We start from the raw sequence: 22,548 nt of genomic DNA, 5'->3' as shown, positions 1-22,548 counted from the left end.
CAACCGATGACAGTAAATATAGTCAGCTGTGTCTGGGTCAAAGCTAACAAAAGCTAAATGTGAAATCGTACGTTCATTTAGCTGCCATCCTATCTCAAACATCCATCCTGAGCTGGGACCACACAGGTCAGTCTTTACCAGACTGCTGAGTTGAAGCACGGTGATAGAAGGCAGAATGAAGGGGCTGAGCACACTCATCTCAACCGAAACAGAAGCAGGTGCTGAAGGCCGGGCATGGCATCACATGCCTTTAACCTCAGGACTTGGCAAGCAGAGGCAGGTGGATCTCTGTAAGTCTGAGGCTAGCCTGGTGCACATAGAAGAGCCAGGGCTACATAGAGAAACCACGTCACAAAAACACAAACAAACATACAGAAGAAACGGCTTGAAAGATCACTCAACAGTTAAGAGTCCTTGCTGCTCCTTAGAGGATGAACATTTAGTTCCAAGCACCTGCATCGTTATGCCTGTAGCTCCAGCTCCAGTAAATCTAATGTCCTCTTCTGGTCTCCACACACATGACAGACTGCCTGCATGTGTGTGCACGCACACATGCACACGTATATGTGTGCGTGCGTGCACACACACGCATAAATCTTAAGAAAATTAGGAACCACTAGACAAAATTGAACACCATCTCATTGTAGTTTTGAGGTGAGTAGGCCTGTTTTTCGTCCCGCCTGGCTCGAATTACACGGAAACTGTATTCATTTAAACACTGCCTGGCCCATTATTTCTGGCCTCATATTGGCTAACTCTTACATCTTGATTAACCCATTTCCATTAAATCTGTGTAGCACCATGAGGCTGTAGCTTACTGGGAAAGATCCTAACCTACGTCCGTCTCAAGTCAGAGAATCATGGCGTCTGCCTGTCTCTGTTTTCTTCCTCCCGCAATTCTGTTCTGTCTTCCTCGCCTACCTATATTCTGACCTATCAGGCCAAGCAGTTTCTTTATTAATTAACCAATGAAAGCAACAAATAGATAGAAGACCCTCCTACACCACTTCCCCTTTTTCTGTTTAAACAAGAAGGAAGACTTTAACTTTAACATAGCAAAATTACATATAACAAAACAGTTATCAAGCAAGAATTACAGTTACAATATTTGTATCTATTTTATCTTTATCATAACAATGGAAAACTATAATCATCCATCCATTCTTCAGCTCCAACAAAGACTCCAGAAGGATATAATATTACTTAAGTAAACAAGAAGTAAGCAACTTCCAAAACTCTAGAAATGACGGAGACATCCTGCTGCCTGGACAGTCACCCAAAGTTTTTTTTGTACCGTTGGGGCATCCATCTTCAGCCTACAGGCCCATAGTATCCAGAGACATTCCCATGAAGCAGGAAAATTCAAAGGCAGTTCAGTCACTATCTACTGTGTCCTGCAGAATGTCCCACAGACTCTTTCATGAATCAAGAACCCTGAAAGACCATCTCACCTTTAGGCAAGTTCAGCAGTCCTCTCTCTGCAGGTTTTTTGTGTCCAGTTTATGCAACAGTCCAGGCAAGAGCAGTTTCTTGCCCAAATGGCTATCAAACTCCATAAGGAGCCTCTTCGATGCCCATCTTCCTCTTGAAGTAGATTGGTGCTGCCAGGAGCAGACGTGTCTCATCATGAAAAACCCTAAGTTATTAAAACATTTAAAATGCCATATTCTGTAGTCTTTGAAAGATATGAAGAATGCCTATTTGAATGAAATGTATCTCTATATATCTAGAAAATCTAACTAACATGATTATAAGATTGATTATTATTGATGATTACCCATTAACAACCTATATTTCCTAATTATACATTACATTTTTAAATGAATTATATCAAGATTAGAAATACATATAACAAAATTGACCTTAAAATCCATACCAATGCAAATTATTCATATCTATATCATATTCCCCTTTAAATGTAAGAGAACATTTATAAACAGTATCTAGAAATATGGACATAGTTATTTCTCTCCAATCTTCTTCCTACTGTATAGGGGCGCTGTTAATCAGGTCTTTTATGGTGTATCCTGTATGCTAGGTTCATCTCAGTTGGCAATTGAGCAAAGTAAGTTTTTGAGGGTGTTCAGAGCAACCTTTCAGGAGGGTGTGGTCTATTATACCATATTGGGATAGAAGCAATCCACAGGGTCTCATCCTCTGTGAAAACAAAAGAAGAACCTCTTTTCAAAAGCATCGTATCCTTAGACCCAAATTCTGAAGTCATAATGCCCTTATGATATCCACTCTTGTTTAGCTTGGCAGCCCATATAATGAAATGCCTCTGTACTTAGCTCCTTTATAGTCAAAAAATTTAAAGAAAACACAATAAAATACATAATCCAGACCCTCTGTGAATTTTCCATTTTTATGTGGCTTATTTTTATTTATTTCTTTTAATCTATAACTATCTGTACTCTGTCTCTTTAAAGACTTTACCTTTTTTAATGCATTAACTTTATTCTCTATATTCTTTTTCTTCTCTCTCTCAAATCTATGTACACTTATCCAATACTGTGACCCATTTAGAGGTCTTTTATGTCTGAATCCGTCCTATTGTGAATCTGTAATTCTTTACTGCCCAGGAGCACTTCTTAAAATGCTAAGTGCTTCTTAAAAACTTAACTTGCAGCCGGGCGGTGGTGGCGCACGCCTTTAATCCCAGCACTCGGGAGGCAGAGGCAGGCGGATCTCTGTGAGTTCGAGACCAGCCTGGTCTACAAGAGCTAGTTCCAGGACAGGCTCCAAAACCACAGAGAAACCCTGTCTCAAAAAACCAAAAAAAAAAAAAAAAAAAAAAAAAAAAAAAAAAAAAAAGAAAGAAAAAAAGAAAAAACTTAACTTGCACCATGTAAGGGTAGTACGGTACAGTACCACCTGTTTACTGCCAGTCTAAACCTTAACTGTGCTGTTATTATGATAATTATGATAGTTCCTGCCTGAGATCAGCACAGTTCAGCATGGTGGAACAGAGCCAGAGCACCTCCTGCCTCAACAATTTGGTGCCCATGAGCCAAGCACAGTTCCAGGCACATAACAAGTCCACATCGCCATCAAGCAAGCAAGCCTTTTACTCACAAAACCCCATCCAATTCTCTGTCTCCCTCAAGAGACAGAGGTCATGCTAGGAGCATAGCCCAGAAAGCTGGCGTTTTAAAACTGCATGGGTTTTTTTTTCCACCTCCAGGTAGGAGCCAGCCACACTCAGCACTTTAACTCTGAGAATGAGCTTTTTATTTGAGTTACATCCAAATCTGCCAGGCAGAGCACTGTACAGCCTGGAAACATCTCTGTGTATGGCGGTGGGAATCCGCCATGTTCTCCTGCTTGTGCACACCTAGTAGACCTGATCCTGCCGCAGGGAGCAGGGAGCCATTGGCATGGTCTCAGAGTCCTTCTTCCCAAACCTGAGTGGGCACACAACCATCCAGTCTCATAAAAGCCATTGAAATGCTTTAAGGCCAGAGTTTGCACTGGCGGCACAACCCAGGAAGCTGCATTTTAAAATGGTGCAGCTTTTTTTCTGCCACTATTGCTGAATCAGGAAATCTCTCTACAGCACGCCCTAGCAAACAGCAAAAAGCTGTGTTAAACTCTCTCTCTCTCTCTCCTTTTTAAGCCTGCACAGGTTTTACATGGATCCAGCTTACCACGTTGAGGTGCCAGTTGTAGTGATGAGACGAGCAAGCCTGCTTCTCGTCCCACCTGGCTCCCGCACAGCTAGCTTAGCCCCAGAATAATTACACGGAAACTGTATTCATTTAAACACTACCTGGCCCATTATTTCTAGCCTCATATTGGCTAACTCTCACATCTTGATTAACCCATTTCCATTAAATCTGTGTAGCACCATGAGGCTGTGGCTTACCAGGGAAGATTCTAACCTACGTCCGTCTAGGGTCGGAGAATCATGGTGTCTGCCTGTCTCTGCTTTCTTCCTCCCGCAATTCTGTTCTGTCTTCCTCACCTACCTATGTTCTGACCTATCAGGCCAAGCAGATTTCTTTATTAATTAACTAATGAAAGCAACAGATAGATAGAAGACCCTCCTACATCATTCATGATAAAAACGCTCAACAAATGGGGGCTATAAGGAAGCTACTTTGACATAACAAAGGCCATATATGAAAAGTTAATTGTGAGCACTTTACTCAGTGGGCATGTGACACACTGGAGGCAGAGCATGGTGGCACACTGGAGGCTGGGCATGGTGGCACACTGGAGGCAGAGCATGGTGGCACACTGGAGACTGGGCATGGTGGTGCACTGGAGGCAGGGCATGGTGGTGCACTGGAGACTGGGCATGGTGGTGCACTGGAGACTGGGCATGGTGGTGCACTGGAGGCAGGGCATGGTGGTGCACTGGAGACTGGGCATGGTGGTACACTGGAGACTGGGCATGGTGGTGCACTGGAGACTGGGCATGGTGGCGCACTGGAGGCTGGGCATGGTGGCACACTGGAGGCTGGGCATGGTGGTACACTGGAGACTGGGCATGGTGGTGCACTGGAGGCTGGGCATGGTGGTGCACTGGAAACTGGCCATGGTGGTGCACTGGAGTCTGGGCATGCTGGTTTACTGGAGACTGGCCATGGTGGCACCCTGGAGGCAGGGCATGGTGGTGCACTGGAGACTGGGCATGGTGGTGCACTGGAGGCAGGGCATGGTGGTGCACTGGAGGCTGGGCATGTTGGTGCACTGGAGACTGGACATTGTGGTGCACTGGAGACTGGGCATGGTGGCACACTGGAGGCTGGGCATGGTGGTACACTGGAGACTGGGCATGGTGGTACACTGGAGACTGGGCATGGTGGCACACTGGAGGCTGGGCATGGTGGTACACTGGAGACTGGCCATGGTGGTGCACTGGAGACTGGCCATGGTGGTGCACTGGAGTCTGGGCATGCTGGTTTACTGGAGACTGGCCATGGTGGCACCCTGGAGGCAGGACATGGCGGTGCACTGGAGACTGGGCATGGTGATGCACTGGAGGCAGGGCATGGTGGTGCACTGGAGGCTGGGCATGTTGGTGCACTGGAGACTGGGCATGGTGGTGCACTGGAGACTGGGCATGGTGGCACCCTAGAGGCTGGGCATGGTGGTGCACTGGAGGCTGGGCATGCTGGTTTACTGGAGACTGACCATGGTGGCACCCTGGAGGCTGGGCATGGTGGTGCACTGGAGACTGGGCATGGTGATACACTGAAGACTGGGCAAGGTGGCACACTGGAGGCTGGGCATGGTGGTGCATACCTTTAATCCCAGAACATGGGAGGCCTGGTCTACATAGTATCTCAAAAAAAAAAAAAAAAAAAAAAAAAAAGATGAAAGGCCAGGCCTTCTTCAGCTGGCCTGAGGTAGCAGGGCTTAGTTTTCATGCTAGAGCTCACATTACCCTGGACAAAATGCATTTTTCATGTCTGCTTCAATAGACAAAGACTCCATGCAGCTGGCTCTTTGTTGTTTTGCAGCCCGCCCACCCCGCCTCCTCGCAAAACCTGGACTTCACTCTCATCCAAAGCTCACTTAGCCTCCTGGCTTGGGGAAGTGCTTTGGAGAAGGTGTGTTTAACCTCAGGCTTAACCTCCTCAGGTTTAACCTCCATCTCTGGTCAGGGAGTTGATTTCATGGAAAAGGAAGTGAAGTCCGTCCTCATGCCCATGGGATCCAGCAGTTCTACCTTTAATCCAACCCCCAGGAGCCGCTGGGTGGTGGAGGATTGAGCCAGCACCATCCACCCTTGCACTGAGCATCTGCAGATCCGCTTCTTCACATAACTGAATGAGCGTGATGCTTCCACAGAGAAACCAATTTTTCTTCAGTTGAACTTATTCTTGTTCTCTTCTATGGCGGAGAGAGAAGCTAGGTTCCACTGGACACTGCAGCCACTCCTGAGCTATGGTATCAATTTCTGGACCATATTAATCACTCCATACACCAAGGCGGTGCCAGCTGAATGAGTTGTGACCTGAAAACAAAACCCCAAGCTTTAGCCCGCATAATTCTATGAAATATTGGAAAGAGGCACACCAGAAGTATGGTTCCTGAAGCACGCAGGATCTCCCATGCAGTATCCTGTGGTCTGCAGCTCCATGAAACTCAGAGATAGCTTACCTGGTTCTCCCCACCTCCACCTCTACACAGTGGCTAAACTGGAGCTCCGGCCTCAGCAGTTCTCAGTCACACAGAAGGTTATGTCGGCTGCCAAGTCTGAGTTCAATCCCTGGTACTCTTATGGTGGAAAGAGAGAACCAACTCTTGTAAATTGTCCTCCAACCTCCACATGCGTACTCTGTCAGATACATATACGAATAAATGTTAAGACCGGGCGGTGGTGGCACACGCCTTTAATCCCAGCTCTCGGAGGCAGAAGCAGGCAGATTTCTGTGAGTTCGAGGCCAGCCTAGTCTACAGAGCGAGTGCCAGGACAGGCTCCAAAGCTACAGAGAAAACTTGTCTTGAAAAAAACAAATAAATGTTAAAAATTGGGGGAGGGGGGTGGCAGAGTTAATAGTGCTGGCTGCTTTTGCAGAGGATTCCCAGCCTCCACATGGTGGCTCACAGCCCTAGGTGATGGATGCCTCATTCTGGCCTCCAAGAGTAATGCACTTATTTAGAGAACAGACATCTGTACTCATAAAATAATCTTTAAAAATATTTTAATGAATAATTTTTAAAATGTAAAGGTCCTTAAGAAAGTTGGCATACCCAACCAATAGGACCTGTAGGAAACCGGGGGCATTGGTCCCTGACACACCAAAATAGAGAAGGGCTATTCTCAAAGACTTTTAGGGGTGTCTTTTCTCTAATGGGTGACCTCAAATCACAGAGTCCACGAAGGTTCTTGAAGAATCATCAGCAAGGAGGTAACCAGCGTGGACTAAAGGAAGGAGACATGTAGACTGAGCCTTCGGGCCGCCGGGGTTGTACAGAAGTGTGTGCGAGCCATACATGGGGAGGTCAGCAGGACGGCTTGGAGAGTCTGTCCCTTTGTGTGTCTTCTTGTTTCTCTCTTTCTTCACAGCAAAATAAAGCAAGCAACACCTTCAGCCTTCCGCTAGGAAACCTTGCCAGGCCATGGGCTGCAGTGGGCCCCTTTCAGCTTCCCACTGGGCGCAACAGAGCTAAACTATGCGTTATTCTGCAATTCTCAATATCAAATCATTCACTTCCTTCTGAGCCCTCTCCCAACCCGGCATTCTCAAAGTGCCTCTGTCTGGAGAGCTTTTACCTTTGGCTACCACACTCCTCAGAGTGCACGGTGTCTACATTTTCAGAGGTTTGCTACCAGCAACCCCTGATGGATCCCTCTGCACGCTGTGAATATGTTTCATTATCATTGATTAATAAAGAAGTTGATTTGACCAATGGCCAGGTGGAACAGAGACAGGTGGGAACTCCAAAGAGAGATACAGGGAGAAAAAGGGCAGAGTCAGGAAGATACCAGTAGCCACAGGGGAAGCAAGATGTGAGGTAACACTCACAAGCCTCGTGGCAAAAATATAGAATAACAGAAATGGGTTAAGTTGTAAGAGCTATTATTATTGTTAATAATAAGCCTGAGCTAATAGGCCAAACAATTTGTAATTAATATTAAGCCTCAGAGTTGTTATTCGGGGACTGGCGGGAAGGAGGGAAACCTTCAGTTACAACTCCATCTAGCCTCATAGCTATATTGGGTACCTACTGATGCAGGGGTAGCTAATGATACAAACATCAAAACAAAACTGTCTCGACCTCAGGGTTGGGAACAGCTAAGTGAGGATTCTCGGTGTTCTGGGGATTGGAAGCCTGGAGTACTGAGCTGGGTCTTATCTGATTGTGCCTCTGGGGGTGTCATCAGGACAGCATCATCTTCACAGTGACTGGAAAGGGCCCATTTTCAGTCCAGTCTGGGAGGCTGCTGCTGGCCGGAGACAACAGCTCCTCGCTGTGTCCACAGAGCCTGTCACAGCACGTGTGTGTTTTCAAGGGGACAAGCAGGGCACAGGTTGACCCTTTTGTGATGTGGTTTTGTTTTTTTTTTTTTTGGTTTTTTTTTTTTTGTTTGTTTTTTTTTTTGGTTTTTCGAGACAGGGTTTCTCTGTGGCTTTGGAGCCTGTCCTGGAACTAGCTCTGTAGACCAGGCTGGTCTCGAACTCACAGAGACCCGCCTGCCTCTGCCTCCCGAGTGCTGGGATTAAAGGCGTGCGCCACCATCGCCCGGCTTGTGATGTGGTTTTGAAAGTGGCATTCCGTCACTCAGGTCATTCTATGTTTCTGAAATAAAGAGCTCTAATAGGGCAGACAGCCTTGAGACCAAGGTGACCACAGGGAAAAAGTGCTGGGAAGAGGGTATCACTGGGTATCTCAGAGACTGCTGCCGTAAGATGACACAGTGCTACCATGAGGTGGTTACCAAGGCCAACTATGTGCACTGTCACACTGGAGAAGGAGTGGGTATTTCTCAGAAGAGGAGTGACGTCATTTTAAACCCCCAAAAGAATTCCCTACACCACTACAGCCCTAATCACACACAGAGAAGCTGCAGTGTGCTGGCCAGAAGCAGCTCTGCCTGGTCCCAGAGGGGAAGGAGCGCTCACTGCCTTCCTCTTTCCCACTTTCCACTCCTCCGACTGATGCCTGGCCACTTAGGGGACATACTGTTTAGTCGCACAGGGCAGAGCAACAGGGTCAAGCCCTGGGAAAGTCATTTCATCCCAGCCCAAGATGCCTGGCCTGGGAACTGCACCTACAAGAGCTAAGCACCCTGACGACCCCTTGCGAATTCACTTTGGAGTTGGTTAGTCGGTTAGTTCCCTGTCACCGAAGAGACAGAGGTCACTTATGCCTGACATACAGATGTTAGAAATATATGAAGGAAAATCCTGGGGTGTATCTTTAACTGTGTGTGTATAATCTTGTATATATGCCTTTAAGTGTGTGTGTGTGTGTGTGTGTGTGTGTGTCCTAGAAAGTTGCTTCTTCCGCACTCCTGAACACACTCCTGAGGGCGGAGGAGTTGGCCTTGCTCCTTCATTTGGTCCACCGGCCAGCCAGGAAGAGCCCTGGACTCTCAACTGGAAACTTGGATCTGGCTGGGGGTATCTGAGGTCATCCCAGAAGTCCAACAGCAGAAAAGGCTGGGAACGTTTTACTGGCTCAAGGCCTGATATTTGTAAGGACTGGGACGCGGGGATGTACAAGCAATCTTGAAGGCCTCAGCACAAGCCGATGGAGAGTTGGAAGGGGCCACCCAGCTTCTAGTCCTAGGGCCAGTCCCCCAGGCTGGGGACTGCGTTCTCTGCAGAGCCCCTGTTCAGTGCATGGAGAATCTTAGATTCCCTCTGCTCCAGGAGCAGGCTGGCTCTGGCCAGTGCTGAGGCCCAGAAAGCATTCCCATTGTTCCCCATACTCCTCCTCATCTCTGAAACGGGGGGGGGGGGGGGGGGGGGGGGGGGGGGGGGGGGGGGGGGGGGGGGGGGGGGGGGGGGGGGGGGGGGAGAAAGGGTGTGTGTGAGTGTGTGTGTGTCTGTGTGTGTGTGTGTCTGTGTGTCATGTGATGGGTTGCAAAGTGAGGTTCCTGAGCCAATGAGGTCTGGCAGGAGGGACAGCAAGGGTGTGTGTGTGTGTGTGTGTGTGTGTGTGTCTGTGTGTGTGTGTCTGTGTGTCATGTGATGGGTTGCAAAGTGAGGTTCCTGAGCCAATGAGGTCTGGCAGGAGGGACAGCAAGAGTGTGTGTGTCTGTGTGTGTGTGTGTGTGTGTCTTGTGTGTGTGTGTGATGGGTTGCAAAGTGAGGCTCCTGAGCCAACCTGTCTCTGGACGGGGAGGAAGAGTGAAGGCAGGACAGCCTAGCCAGCCGGCCCTCTCTAGCGAATCTGTAGCTGGGTTCTCAAACATGCTCTTTACATTAAAGGGAAGAACTCTAACCTTCTATTAAGTATCACATATCATATAAACAGAAGTGAACCGATCCTGTCACATCACTAGTCCACCTACTTCCCTTCCACAGGGTTAACTCTTTCATGTCACAGGAAGGCTACAGCTTGCTGGTTTGTTTTAGACGCGTATTCAAATGGGTGGGGCCCTAGATCTGAACCTAGGCTGCAGCTAGGGAGAACTCCTTCACCTGTGCAGACACACATTCCAGAGGGCAGATTTTAAATGCTCACCACTACTAAACTGATGTGTTAAAGAGCCCCTGTCACAGGAAAATGAAACAGAAAGACCCTCACATGGCCACCCACATCCAGCTATTCAGGTATGCAATCAAAAAAGTATGAATCTAGAAAACAAGAAAAAAAAAAACACATAAACAAGCCCTGGCTCCTGGCAGCACTTCCACAGAAATACACCAGGAGATGGGGTGCTGCTCCTTTCTCCTTGCAAACTTTTGTTTCCTGGAAAATAACTCAAAGACAAGGTACGTGAAAACTTTAGGAATTAGAGACTGGGGAGATGGCTCAATAAGGAAATCACTTGTTGTCCAAGCCTGAGGACCCGAGTTCAAATCCCAGCCTGTACTGTAATCTCGGTACTCCTTTAACAAGATGTGCCCAGGAGACAGAAGAATCCGAAAGTCAGAGAACAAAAAACAGACACCCTGTTTCAATCAAGGGGGAACTGGTTGTCCCCTTCCACACACGTGCCCACACACACATGTACCAGCATCACACACACACAATAAAAATAAAACGCTAAAAAATAAAGCTTTATGGATTATAGGTTTACACAGACGCTAGAAAGACACATGTTAAAAATTACCAACTTCTAATTTTATTTCCAATGCAGCGACGTAGAAACCAACTAAATGTCAATCACAAGGCAGGGCTGAGCTATCTTTGTGTGTGGGCACAGCTGTCCCCCATACAGTACCCCCTTTCAAACCAACCCGGCATAAGTCATAACTATATTTAGGAATTCATGTTGAGGAAAATCTTACTGTTGAATTCAAGGCTGTAAAAGGGAGAGTGCAAGCCCTCCTGCAGCTGAAGAAAACCTGTCTTTAGTGCAGACTCCCAGCCAATCCAAAGCTCTCAAGTTGCTATTTACAAAAATTAGACGGGGGTGTGGGGGGGAGTTCAGAAACAAGCTGATTGAAGAACAGGGTTGTAAATTCTCTTTACAGAAAAATGCAATTTTTGGTTTCTTCTTATAGCACAGTCGGAGGTCAACGGAGGGGGGTGTTGCAAAGTTTTTTGCCAAACATCGAAGAAAGACACGTAGGCAGATTGAAGCACCTTTTGGGATGAAATATAGAAGCAGCCACTTGTTTACGGTTCGGAAACTTTTTTGGAAACGGTTCTGAACCGGCCGACCACAACGCACTAGCCAATGAACCTCTCGGCCGGCCACATCTCCAGGGCGTTAGGGATGCGGGGAGCCTCCTGCACCGGCGGGGCCAGGGCCTCCATCTCGCGTACCACCTGCGTGAACACGCGGTCCACCATCATCTTGCTCTTGGCCGTGACCTCCAGGAAGGGGCACCGCCACTCTCGGGCCAGCGCGCGGCCCTGCGCCGTCAGTACTTGGCGCTCGGCGTCCAGGTCGGCCTTGGTGCCCACCAGCACCAGCGGGACGGCGCGCGAGCCCCGCAGCCGGCCCATGCGCTCGCGCAGCGGCCGCACGGCCTGGAACGAGGCCTCGCTGCACACGCTGTAGAGCACCACGAAGCCGTCGCTGTTCCTGATGTACAGGTCCTTGAGGGTGACCAGGTGCTCGGCGCCCACAGTGTCCACGATCTCCAGCAGCGCGGGAGTACGGTTCACCTCGATCACCTTGCTGAACAGCTCCTCCACCGACGGCTCGCAGCGCTCGGGGAAGCGGCCGCACGCGAACTGCGTGGCCAGCGCCGTCTTGCCCACCGCCACGCTGCCGAGCAGCACCACCCGGTAGCACTTGGCCGGGCGCAGCAGCAGACCCTCCATGGCCGGGACGAGGGGACTCCGGGAATGGCGCTGGGAGGCGGCGCGGGGAGGACGGGAGGGCGGGAGGGCGGGGCGCGAGGCCGAGGGCGCGCGCACGTCCCCGTGGCGCCCTAGAGGAGAGACCCACGCGCCGCCCCGCCGCCACCGAGGGTCACGGGTCTCGGTCCCGCGTGTTTCTTCGCCTCAGCCCCAGCCTCGCGACTCCGCTCTCCACCACCGCTCGCTCTCCCGGCTGCAGCCTGGCCCATCAGCCCCTCCTCCGGGCCTCATCTCTCCCGTGGATCCCCCAGAGCTTCCCAGCCCTGCTCGGTTTCCCTCCCACTCCCCGCCCGAAGACCAGCTGGGGCCCCTCAGTCAGCCCTAGGCTGGCTATCCCGACGGGGAGCCCCTTCGTTGACAGACCAAAAGGTAACCTGATCCCTTCCTGGCCAACCCAAGAAAGACACGGATTTCCGCAGCATTCCAGATGCAGACCTGCCCACTCAAGGTCGTGCTGCTCCCAACCGCTGGCCCCCCAGCCTGGGAGGACCCCGTGCTCAAGGGCAGATGAAGGAGAAGCCTGTCAGAGAGGTTCCCAATTCCCTCTTGGGCGTTGTGATAGCTCACTGTGGTCTCTTCTGCCTGAACTCTGCACTCTGTAAACCACACAGCCTCGCCCACTGAGCCACTGGTGAAGACTCCTCGCCTAGGCCTAAGACTGGAGGGACCCGGTAACTTGCCATCCAGACAAGTGTGTCACTCTGGGGAAATGAGAATTCGCCCAAGAGCAAGCAGAACCTGGGTAGCCCCAGGCAAAGACCATCTCCACCTTCTGAGACCCCTTGTACTCCTGACTACTCACTGGCTGCTGAGGAACAGCTCTGGCATTGTTTCCCTGAGTGAACTCCCTTCTGCCTCCTGCAACACAGCTGCCTTGGCTGCCTTGCGCTCTGGGGAAACCGAAGTGGTCCGCCAGAGGAACGTGCTTTTCTATACGCTGAGCGGGAACATCCTCCACATACAGAGATGTCCAAAAAGAGAGGTCTTACAAGGCTTTCTGGGGCAGCAAATAGGAAAAGTAGAAACTAACACGAAAAATAAGTAACTAAACATTCCCTGAGACATTCGCGCCCCGTCCAGGTTTGACAGCTTCCTGCAGATAACTTCTGAAGAAACGCAGAGCAATTTACAGTCTCAAATGTCACAAAACAGGCAAAGAATCCCCAGATGGCACAGTCACCCCAAATCTGTGATGCTGGCATTATCCGGCACAAAATAACGACAGTTTTTGCCTTAAGAAATAAAAAATGTAACAAGAATTTACAGGAGGCAAATTTGAGGAATAGTCTACCAGGAACACGGTAGAGTGAAAGCCAACTTCTTGTTCTAGTGTGTAAGCTGACAGGAATAATATCGTGATAGAAGAATACCTACCTGGGGCTCTTTGCCTCGGAGGGGTCTGGAATCTGGGGTTTAGGAGGCACGGAGCACATTTTCCAAGGAACCGACATTTGTGGGCTCACCACTATGGCCAAAGGAGCACCCAAAAAAGCTCCTAGACCAGTTCCCCAGTTTCCACCCTTGAGCATCAGAGCCACCATCTCCAGCTGCCCCATGACCACTGACCATGGTCCCAAGATCTAGCCTGCTGTTTCCAGCCACCCTCTCCCGCACCACTCAGCCGAATGTGTATAACTGCTCATGACCTTGGAGGTGCTTGAGTCTGTAGTGTGAAGGTTAACAGAAAGCAGGGGGACCCCATGTGCGCATCTATGGGGAAACTGCCATCCATGCTGGGGTGGCTTTAGGGTCACCCACACTCTAAGTAGCCCCTCACCTAGGCTCTGTAAATGAACCAAAGGAACCCATTGGTTCCCCAAGCTGAACGTTGGTGGAATCCTTTAGTTTGTTGTTAGTGCCCTGTAAGGAAGGGGTAGACGGCAGAGTTCCTGAAACCCAACTGTGGCTGAAGTGCATAAATAGACAAGCGAAAGGAACTTACAGTTGAGCTTCGCCTGATTCCCAAGAGAGGCCAAGCCCTTGAAGCTGCTAAGTGCAGGGCCCAGAGGGCTGTGTTGGAAGCGGCACTCCCCTTCATCCACACTTGGGCTTGCTGGGCTCCCGCCTTGCCTGACTGGAGAGGGGCTGGTTGCTCAGGGACAATCTATGAATAGAGAAGGTTGGGCGTCCCAGCCCCATGCTGAAGCTCAGGGTGGTCAGAGGGCTGGGGGCTGGGCCATGTCAGTGGCCACTGACTTATTAATCTATTAATGTGTAATAGGACATCCATAAACATCTTATCCGAAGGGGTTTGGAGAGCTTTTGGGCTGATGTAGGAAGGCAGATGGGACTGAATCCCCTGTACTAAGGTCCCTCCCAGGGCTAACCCTATGTACCTCCCCATCCATTCATCTGTCTCCTCTGTGATAAGCAGGTAACTGCATGGGGAGTGCAGCCCTGAGTCACATGAGCCTTGAGAGTGTATTTATGGATGTGTGGGAGCTCGGGTTTGTGAGGAGCCACCCCTGCATACTCCATTACAAGATGGCGCCTGCATTCGGCAGCACCAACTGAAATTTCCATCCCTTGTTCTCTGCCTCTCCCGTGGCGTCATATGGGCTGACGAGCTGCAACCAGTCAGAGCGTGACACGTCGGAGGCGAGGACTATTAACCTATAAAAGGATTGGGCTTTGGTCCTCTGGGGTCTCCGCTCTGTAAGCTTATGCTCTCCCTCTCAAGACGCATTAAAGCTTTCTGCAGAAGGATCCTGTGTGTGCCGCGTCGTTCTTGCTGGCGAGACGGTTGCGCGGGACAACTGGTGCCGAAATCCCGGGAACCTCAACATCGTCAGCACCATCGGAGATCCCTTGGATTCAAGGAGGATTCAGAACTGCAGGTGGATACGCTCAGAGAGGTATGTCCTTTCTGGATTTTGGCTTGGACCTCTCGCTGCCTTAGGAAGATAGTGTTGAAGCCATAGTGATTGTCCTGGGAGTGCTACTATGCTCTGCTTTCACCGTTATGATTGTTAGGTGCGTTAAGTCCGACGTAGATAAGCGGCAGCACTCTGTTGCGTGCCTCAGTCTCTTGTAGATAAAAGAGCCGTACGCGGAGTTTACTTTCATTTTCTTCACACTTGTAAGACGGACGTAGATAAGCCGCGGGTGTCTGCTTGTTATCATGGGCTCCTCTCAGTCTATCGTTACAGCGCTAGAAACGGTGTTAAAGCAACGAGACATAAAAGTTGCCAATCGGACACTTAAAAATTTTGTCAAAGAAATTGATCGGGTGGCTCCCTGGTATGTTTGCTCCGGGTCCTTGACTCTTGCCTCATGGAATAAATTAGGTAAAGATCTTGATAAAAAACTGGCAGAAGGGGAATTGAGACAGGGGACAAGGGCCATTTGGAAACTTATTAAGAACTGTTTAGAGGATGAAGCCTGTCGGGCTGTTGTAGCGGAGGGACGAAATGTCCTTGAAGAAGTCCAGGATAGCATGTCAGAAACTGAGCGTAGTGAGAGGTTGGGCGCGCGCAAGAAAAAACCAGTCCCAATTAAGGAAAATGGCCCCCCCGGTGCGTCTAATGACAAGGGGGTGTATGCATCGGACCCTAGAGGTCCCTTGCCTGTTGTAAGAAAGAAAGGAAGTACTAGTCTATACCCTTTACAAGAGCTTGAAGCTTTAATTGCCGATAGCTCCGATGATTCTAAAAGTTCAGAAGAAGAAGACTTAGACCCTGAGGAAGAAGCTGAACTAGAGGAGGAAGAAGCCAGATATGAGGAGGAGAGGTATCATCCTGATGATCACTTGCGGAGTAAGAGAGAGCCCCGAAAGCGGCAGCCTTATGCAGCCTCCCCGCAGGTAGTCCCTTCAGCGCCCCCTCCTTATGAAATGCGCCGGAAGTCCTTCTCCTTCCTCCCGGAGAAAGTAAAAAGAAAACTACACCTTGCTTATCCTGTTTTTGAAGGCGCAGAGGGAGGACGGGTGCATGCACCCATAGAGTATAATCAACTTAAAGAATTGGCAGAGTCGGTCAGAAAATATGGAGTAACAGCCAACTTTACTCTAGCACAATTGGACAGGCTGGCCATGGCTGCCATGACCCCAGCTGACTGGCAGACGGTGGCGAAAGCATCGCTTGTCAGCATGGGCCAATATTTGGAATGGAAAGCTCTCTGGCATGAAGCTGCACAGGAGCAAGCCAGGGCCAATGCTATGGCTCTGACTCCGGAACAGCAACAATGGACGTTTGACCTCCTGACAGGTCAAGGGCGTTTTGCAGCTAATCAAACAGATTATCACTGGGGTGCATATCGGCAAATCGCTGATATGGCCATTAGGGCCTGGAAGGCACTCTCCAAAAAGGGGGAAGTGAATAATCAGCTCACTAAGATTATTCAAGGGACCCAGGAGCCTTTTTCAGATTTTGTGGCGCGAATGACAGAGGCAGCAGGGCGCATCTTTGGTGATCCTGAAATAGCCGCGCCTCTTACTGAACAGCTTATCTTTGAGAACGCCACTCAGGAATGTCGCGCGGCCATAGCCCCAAGAAAGAATAAAGGACTACAAGATTGGCTCAGGATTTGTAGAGAACTTGGTGGTCCCCTTACTAATGTAGGATTGGCTGCTGCCATTTTACAGTCTCAAAAGCGCCCCCTTAAAGGGCCTGACAAAAGAGTTTGCTTTAAATGTGGAAAGCCAGGGCATTTAAAAAAGGATTGTAGAGCATCAGAAAGAGAAAGGGCTCCACCTACCCTCTGTACCCGCTGTGGTAAGGGCTACCACAAAGCTGAGCTATGTCGCTCAGTAAGGGATATAAAGGGCAGAGTTCTCCCTCCTATGGAGACATTTGTGAATAAGAATCCAAAAAACGGGGCAGTGGGCCCTCGATCCCAGGGCCCACAAAAATATGGGAACAGGTTTATCAAGGCAACAGACGAGGCTCCCCCGGAAACAGAACAAGAGTGGACTTGTGCGCCTCCTCCGACTTCTTACTAATGCCCCAGATGGGGGTGCAGCCTGTCCCTGTTCAGATGCCTACACCATTGCCACAAGGGAGCGTAGGTCTCCTTTTAGGCCGAGGATCGCTCACCCTGCAGGGACTAATTGTCCATCCTGGTATAATTGATAATCAACATGTCCCTGAGATTCAAGTATTATGTTCCAGTCCTAATGGGGTTTTTTCTATTAGTAAAGGAGATAGAATAGCTCAGCTGCTGCTCCTCCCAGGTGATGCTCATCAGAAAACAGAAGACAGACAGATGGGATCCTCAGGCCAGGATTCAGCTTACTTAGTTGTTAGCCTCCAGGATAGGCCAAAGTTGTCCCTCTGGGTTAATGGTAAGCGTTTTGAAGGCATTTTGGACACCGGAGCGGACAAAAGCATAATTTCCTCCCATTGGTGGCCCAAATCTTGGCCAACTACTGAAGCGTCACATTCTTTACAAGGACTGGGATATAATGCTCACCCAACTATCAGCTCCTCGGTCCTTATTTGGAGGACCATGGAAGGACAGGAGGGACGGTTCACCCCGTATGTACTAGCCTTGCCTGTTAACTTATGGGGACGGGATGTTATGCAAGCCATGGGACTTACTTTATCTAATGAATATTCACCACAAGCAATCAATATTATGAGAAAGATAGGGTACGAGGTGGGAAAAGGACTAGGGCGCCTAGGACAAGGGCGGACAGAACCTGTGGCGCCTGACCCCAACCAAGGAAGACAGGGCCTGGGTTTTTCCTAGGCGCCACTGGGGCAGCACGACCCATACCATGGAAAACAGAGACCCCGGTGTGGGTTCCCCAGTGGCCACTGACCTCTGAAAAATTGAAGGCGGTAACCAGCCTTATTTCTGAACAGCTAGCCTTGGGACACATTGAACCATCAACCTCCCCTTGGAATACCCCGATTTTTGTCATCAAAAAGAAGTCAGGAAAATGGCGCTTGCTACATGATCTAAGAGCCATTAATGAACAAATGCACCCCCTAGGGGCTGTGCAGCGGGGGCTCCCGGTGCTTTCCACCTTGCCCAAAGATTGGAACTTAATTATATTAGACATCAAAGATTGTTTTTTCTCCATCCCTTTGTATCCTCCTGATAGACCACGTTTTGCATTTACTGTCCCCTCCATTAATCATATGGAACCTGATAAGAGATTCCAATGGAAGGTATTGCCCCAGGGCATGGCAAATAGTCCGACTATGTGTCAATTGTATGTACAAGAGGCCCTAAGGCCAATAAGAGAACAATTTCCAATGCTAATAGTTATTCACTATATGGATGATGTGCTTATATGTCATAAAGATCAAAAACTTCTTCAAGAAGCCTATCCTTTATTACTTAAGACCTTACAGTTTTGGGGCCTCCAAATTGCTACCGAAAAGGTCCAAGTTGCTAATTCTGGGCATTTTTTAGGTTCCTTAATTTTTCCAGATAAGATTCTTCCACAAAAACTTAAAATTTACAGAAATGATTTATGTACTTTAAATGATTTTCAAAGGCTGTTAGGAGATATTAATTGGCTTCGCCCATTTTTAAAGATTCCCTCTGCTGACCTAAAGCCCTTATTTGATATTTTAGAGGGAGATGCCCACATTACCTCCCCCAGATCTTTAACCCCTGCAGCCGAAGCTGCCCTCCTTTTAGTGGAAAGGGCCATTGAAGGGGCACAATTATGCCGTATAGATTCATCCCAACCCTTTTCCCTATGCGTGTTCAAAACAAGGAAGTTGCCCACTGCAGTGCTTTGGCAAAATGGGCCGCTTTTATGGGTCCATCCACATGCTTCCCCTCATAAAATAATTGATTGGTACCCTGCAGCCATAGCTCAAATTGCCCTTAAAGGCTTGAAGGCAGCTGTTGGCCATTTTGGCAAGCACCCCATTTCCATTATAGTTCCTTATAACTCCCACCAAGTACAAACATTGGCTGCCACTTCTGATGATTGGGCCATTTTGGTTACCACCTTTTTAGGAAAGATTGATAATCATTATCCTAAACATCCTTTGATACGATTTGCTGCGGAACACCCTATAGTTTTTCCCCGAGTGACTTCACCCACCCCATTGAAGGATGGGCTGGTGGTGTATACAGATGGTTCAAAGGGCGGTCTTGGAGCCTACGTTGTAGGCTCCAGGGTGTTTTCACGATCCTATACAGAGACCTCCCCTCAAATAGTGGAGTGCCTGGTGGTGTTGGAAGTTTTTCAAAAATTTTTGGGCCCTCTCAATATTGTTTCTGATTCCTTTTATGTAGTCAATGCTGTTAACTTGCTTGAAACTGCCGGGATTATAAAATCCACAAGCAAAGTGGCACTTCTTTTTCAAAAATTACAGGATTGTCTACTGCATAGGAAAGCTCCTTTTTTTATCACTCACATTAGGGCCCATTCGGGCCTCCCTGGACCAATGAGCCTTGGCAATGATTTGGCAGACAAAGCCACGCGACTGGCTGCAGCCGCATTTGCTTCACCCTTACAAGCTGCCAAGGCTTTTCATAATAACTTCCACGTCACCTCTGAGACTTTACGCAGGCGCTTCTCTTTAACCAGAAAAGAAGCCCGTGATATTGTTACCCAATGTCACAATTGCTGTCAGTTTCTTCCTATTCGTCATACAGGTATCAACCCCAGAGGAATTTTACCGCTACAGGTGTGGCAAATGGATGTTACTCATGTCCCCTCATTTGGAAAGTTACAATACGTTCATGTGTCAATAGACACCTGTTCTGGTGTTCTCCATGCAACGCCACTTACAGGGGAAAAAACTTGCCATGTTATTCAACATTGCCTCGAGGCATGGAGTGCCTGGGGAAAGCCCAGATGCCTCAAGACTGATAATGGACCTGCTTATACTTCTCAAAAATTTAAACAATTTTGTGCACAGATGCAAGTCACACATGTTACAGGCTTGCCTTACAACCCTCAGGGACAAGGTATTATTGAGCGCGCACATCGTACGCTTAAATCTTATCTCATAAAACAAAAAGGGGGAATTGTACAGGACTTACCCCCAGTACCGAGGGTTGCTATTGCTGTAGCACTTTTTACTGTGAATTTTTTAAATTCGGATGAAAATGATCAAACCGCAGCACAGAGACATTGCTCGGACCCACAGCGGCCTAAGGAATTAGTAAAATGGAAAGATGTGCTGACTAATGAATGGAAAGGCCCGGATCCTATTTTAATAAGATCCAGGGGAGCTGTTTGTGTTTTTCCACAGGATGAAGAAAATCCCTTTTGGGTCCCTGAGAGACTCACCAGAACTGTCTTGGAGCAGGAAAATGAAACCGACCAGCAACATAAAGAAAAAGAACAGGGCGCTTCTTGTGATGCTGTTGATGATTAAGATTCTGGTAATTCAAGGGGAGCCACGTTGGGGAATAATGTCGACATTCCCATTGCCAATGCCGGTAATGTATAATGCACAAGTTTTCCCCCGATTTTTTGACACTAATAAAGAACTGGGACTTGCCTTTCTGCCCAAAGATGAACAAATTCAAGAACTTAAAGAAAACAGGACTATCTCCCTTAAAGGGAGCCTTTGCTTCCTGGTGAAAGAACAAAATAATAGTGATTCCTGTAACCAATCCTCAGCCTGGCTAAAAGAGGCTAGATGGGAATCTAACAGTAATATTGTAATCAATGCTACAGTCATCTATGGCAGATGGCACAATTGGGCTACGAACAAAAGCTCCCTGGCCTATGTGTTACTTCCATTCAGTATGAAAATTTTACCAGAGCAGCTAATTTGTCTATAAGTCTTTTGCAGTTCATTTTGCAGAACTGGACCGTTGAATTTGAACAGACGCTTCGCGAGTTGAGAGCCGCCATTGTCTAGATCAACTCTACCCGCCTTGATCTGTCCTTCATGGAGGGGCTGTCTTCCTAGATTTCCTCGACTGTTTCTTATTTCAAAGGATGGGTGGGGGTGGGGTTGTTTGGTGTGATTGTTTGCTGCAGAATGGTGTTTCTCCTCTGGCTGGTTTGCAGGCTCAGAACCCAAAACAAAAGAGACAAGGTGGTGATTGCACAGGCTCTTGTCGCCCTAGAACAGGGGGCCCCCCCTGACATCTGGCTAACTATGCTCAAGCAATAGGCTATTCGCTGGACAGCTCTTGCACACCCGGAACTTAGGTTCATTGCACAGGGTAGAGTGTCTGGCCTTTCATCCCAAGAGGGGTGTTGAGCGAAGCGCATCGCACAGAGAGTTGCTGCTATAACACCCTCTCTGAGAGACATGTTGTACTGCATAAGGGTTGCCTGCCTTAATCTCCCTTTCCCAGAAAAACGGCAGAGGACAGGTCGAGAGCATCTCGGGTCTCGATAAACCTAGGGATGACTTTCGTACAAGTCCTGTATGTTTGCTTGTGGGAAGTATGACCACTGTCTCTACCCTCAATAATCTGGGAAGCCTATTTGCCTTAATATATTAGAAAGGGGGAGATGTGAGGAGCCACCCCTGCATACTCCATTACAAGATGGCGCCTGCATTCGGCAGCACCAACTGAAATTTCCATCCCTTGTTCTCTGCCTCTCCCGTGGCGTCATATGGGCTGACGAGCTGCAACCAGTCAGAGCGTGACACGTCGGAGGCGAGGACTATTAACCTATAAAAGGATTGGGCTTTGGTCCTCTGGGGTCTCCGCTCTGTAAGCTTATGCTCTCCCTCTCAAGACGCATTAAAGCTTTCTGCAGAAGGATCCTGTGTGTGCCGCGTCGTTCTTGCTGGCGAGACGGTTGCGCGGGACACGGGTTGACCGCTGGTTCTGAACTGGAGGCGATGCTGTGGGACTGGGTCCTGTTTGTGAACTCAGCAATCTCAGTGCCCAGTGTCAGAATTAAATAACAGCTCCTGCCTCATCGGTGTGTGGGAAGTTGGTGTGGAAACACCCACGCTTGCTGTCAGGAATGGTGTGAGCAGCATTTTTTTTTTTAACAGGTTTTGCGGTCGCTTGAGTGAACTGAAGAGAAAACATGTCCCTTGAAGTTATGGGTGATACTGGGGCCGGTTTCCGTCAGTAACTGCCTCATACTGTAGGAGGAAGGGAAGACCCTTCCTGCAGCAGGAAGGCTTTCATGTGGCCATAGAATGTCTTGAATTGGCAGGTGTCTGGCTTAAGGGTTTGTTGTTTGTGGGTCTTTGAAAACCACTGATAAAAGCCAACCAACCTCGGTCACTCTTACTGCTATTGCTGCAGTGCTCATTTTTTACTTATTACTGATGGAACTGGGACCCCCACTGTAAAGACACAGTCTTCACCCTGCAAACCCACCTTAATCCACCTGGCACACCAACTGCACCTGTGTAGAAGACCAAGGCTCACCCTCAGAGCCTTCCCTCAACACCAACAAAGTAGACTTCACAGTGCAGCAGAGGCACCCGGCAGGCTGTTCCTGGAACCCTGCACTGCCCTTCTGCTCTCTAGAGGGCCTGGTCCTTCTGATCTGGGTTCCCTGAATCCACAGCATGGAGCCTGTGCTGGGTGCAAGTCCTTGGTGTTTAGAAGCAGGCTTGGGGACCAGGAATGGGGACTCGGGACAAGTCAGGGGATGACACAGAGAATCTCGTGCCAGCATGCATGCTGAGTTGGGCACTAGAGTAAAATGTACCTTAAAACTGTCCACTGTAGGGGCTGGAGAGATGGCTCAGAGGTTAAGAG

The 22,548-nt window shown here is 48.9% G+C and overlaps 1 protein-coding gene across 1 annotated transcript; it reads right to left on the bottom strand.

Annotated features, from left to right (window-relative positions):
• Nucleotides 1–10,775: 10,775 nt before the first annotated feature.
• LOC130882982 (ras-related protein Rap-2a-like) lies at nucleotides 10,776–11,936 on the bottom strand. The gene has a single exon (XM_057783122.1). It carries the CDS (start codon nucleotides 11,902–11,904, stop codon nucleotides 11,305–11,307), a length of 600 nt encoding a protein of 199 aa, XP_057639105.1. The 5' UTR covers nucleotides 11,905–11,936; the 3' UTR covers nucleotides 10,776–11,304.
• Nucleotides 11,937–22,548: the final 10,612 nt, after the last annotated feature.

The sequence above is a fragment of the Chionomys nivalis genome, chromosome 10 (assembly GCF_950005125.1).
Source record: "Chionomys nivalis chromosome 10, mChiNiv1.1, whole genome shotgun sequence".
NCBI lineage: Eukaryota > Metazoa > Chordata > Mammalia > Rodentia > Cricetidae > Chionomys > Chionomys nivalis.
This window is presented reverse-complemented; position numbering and strand designations above follow the sequence as displayed.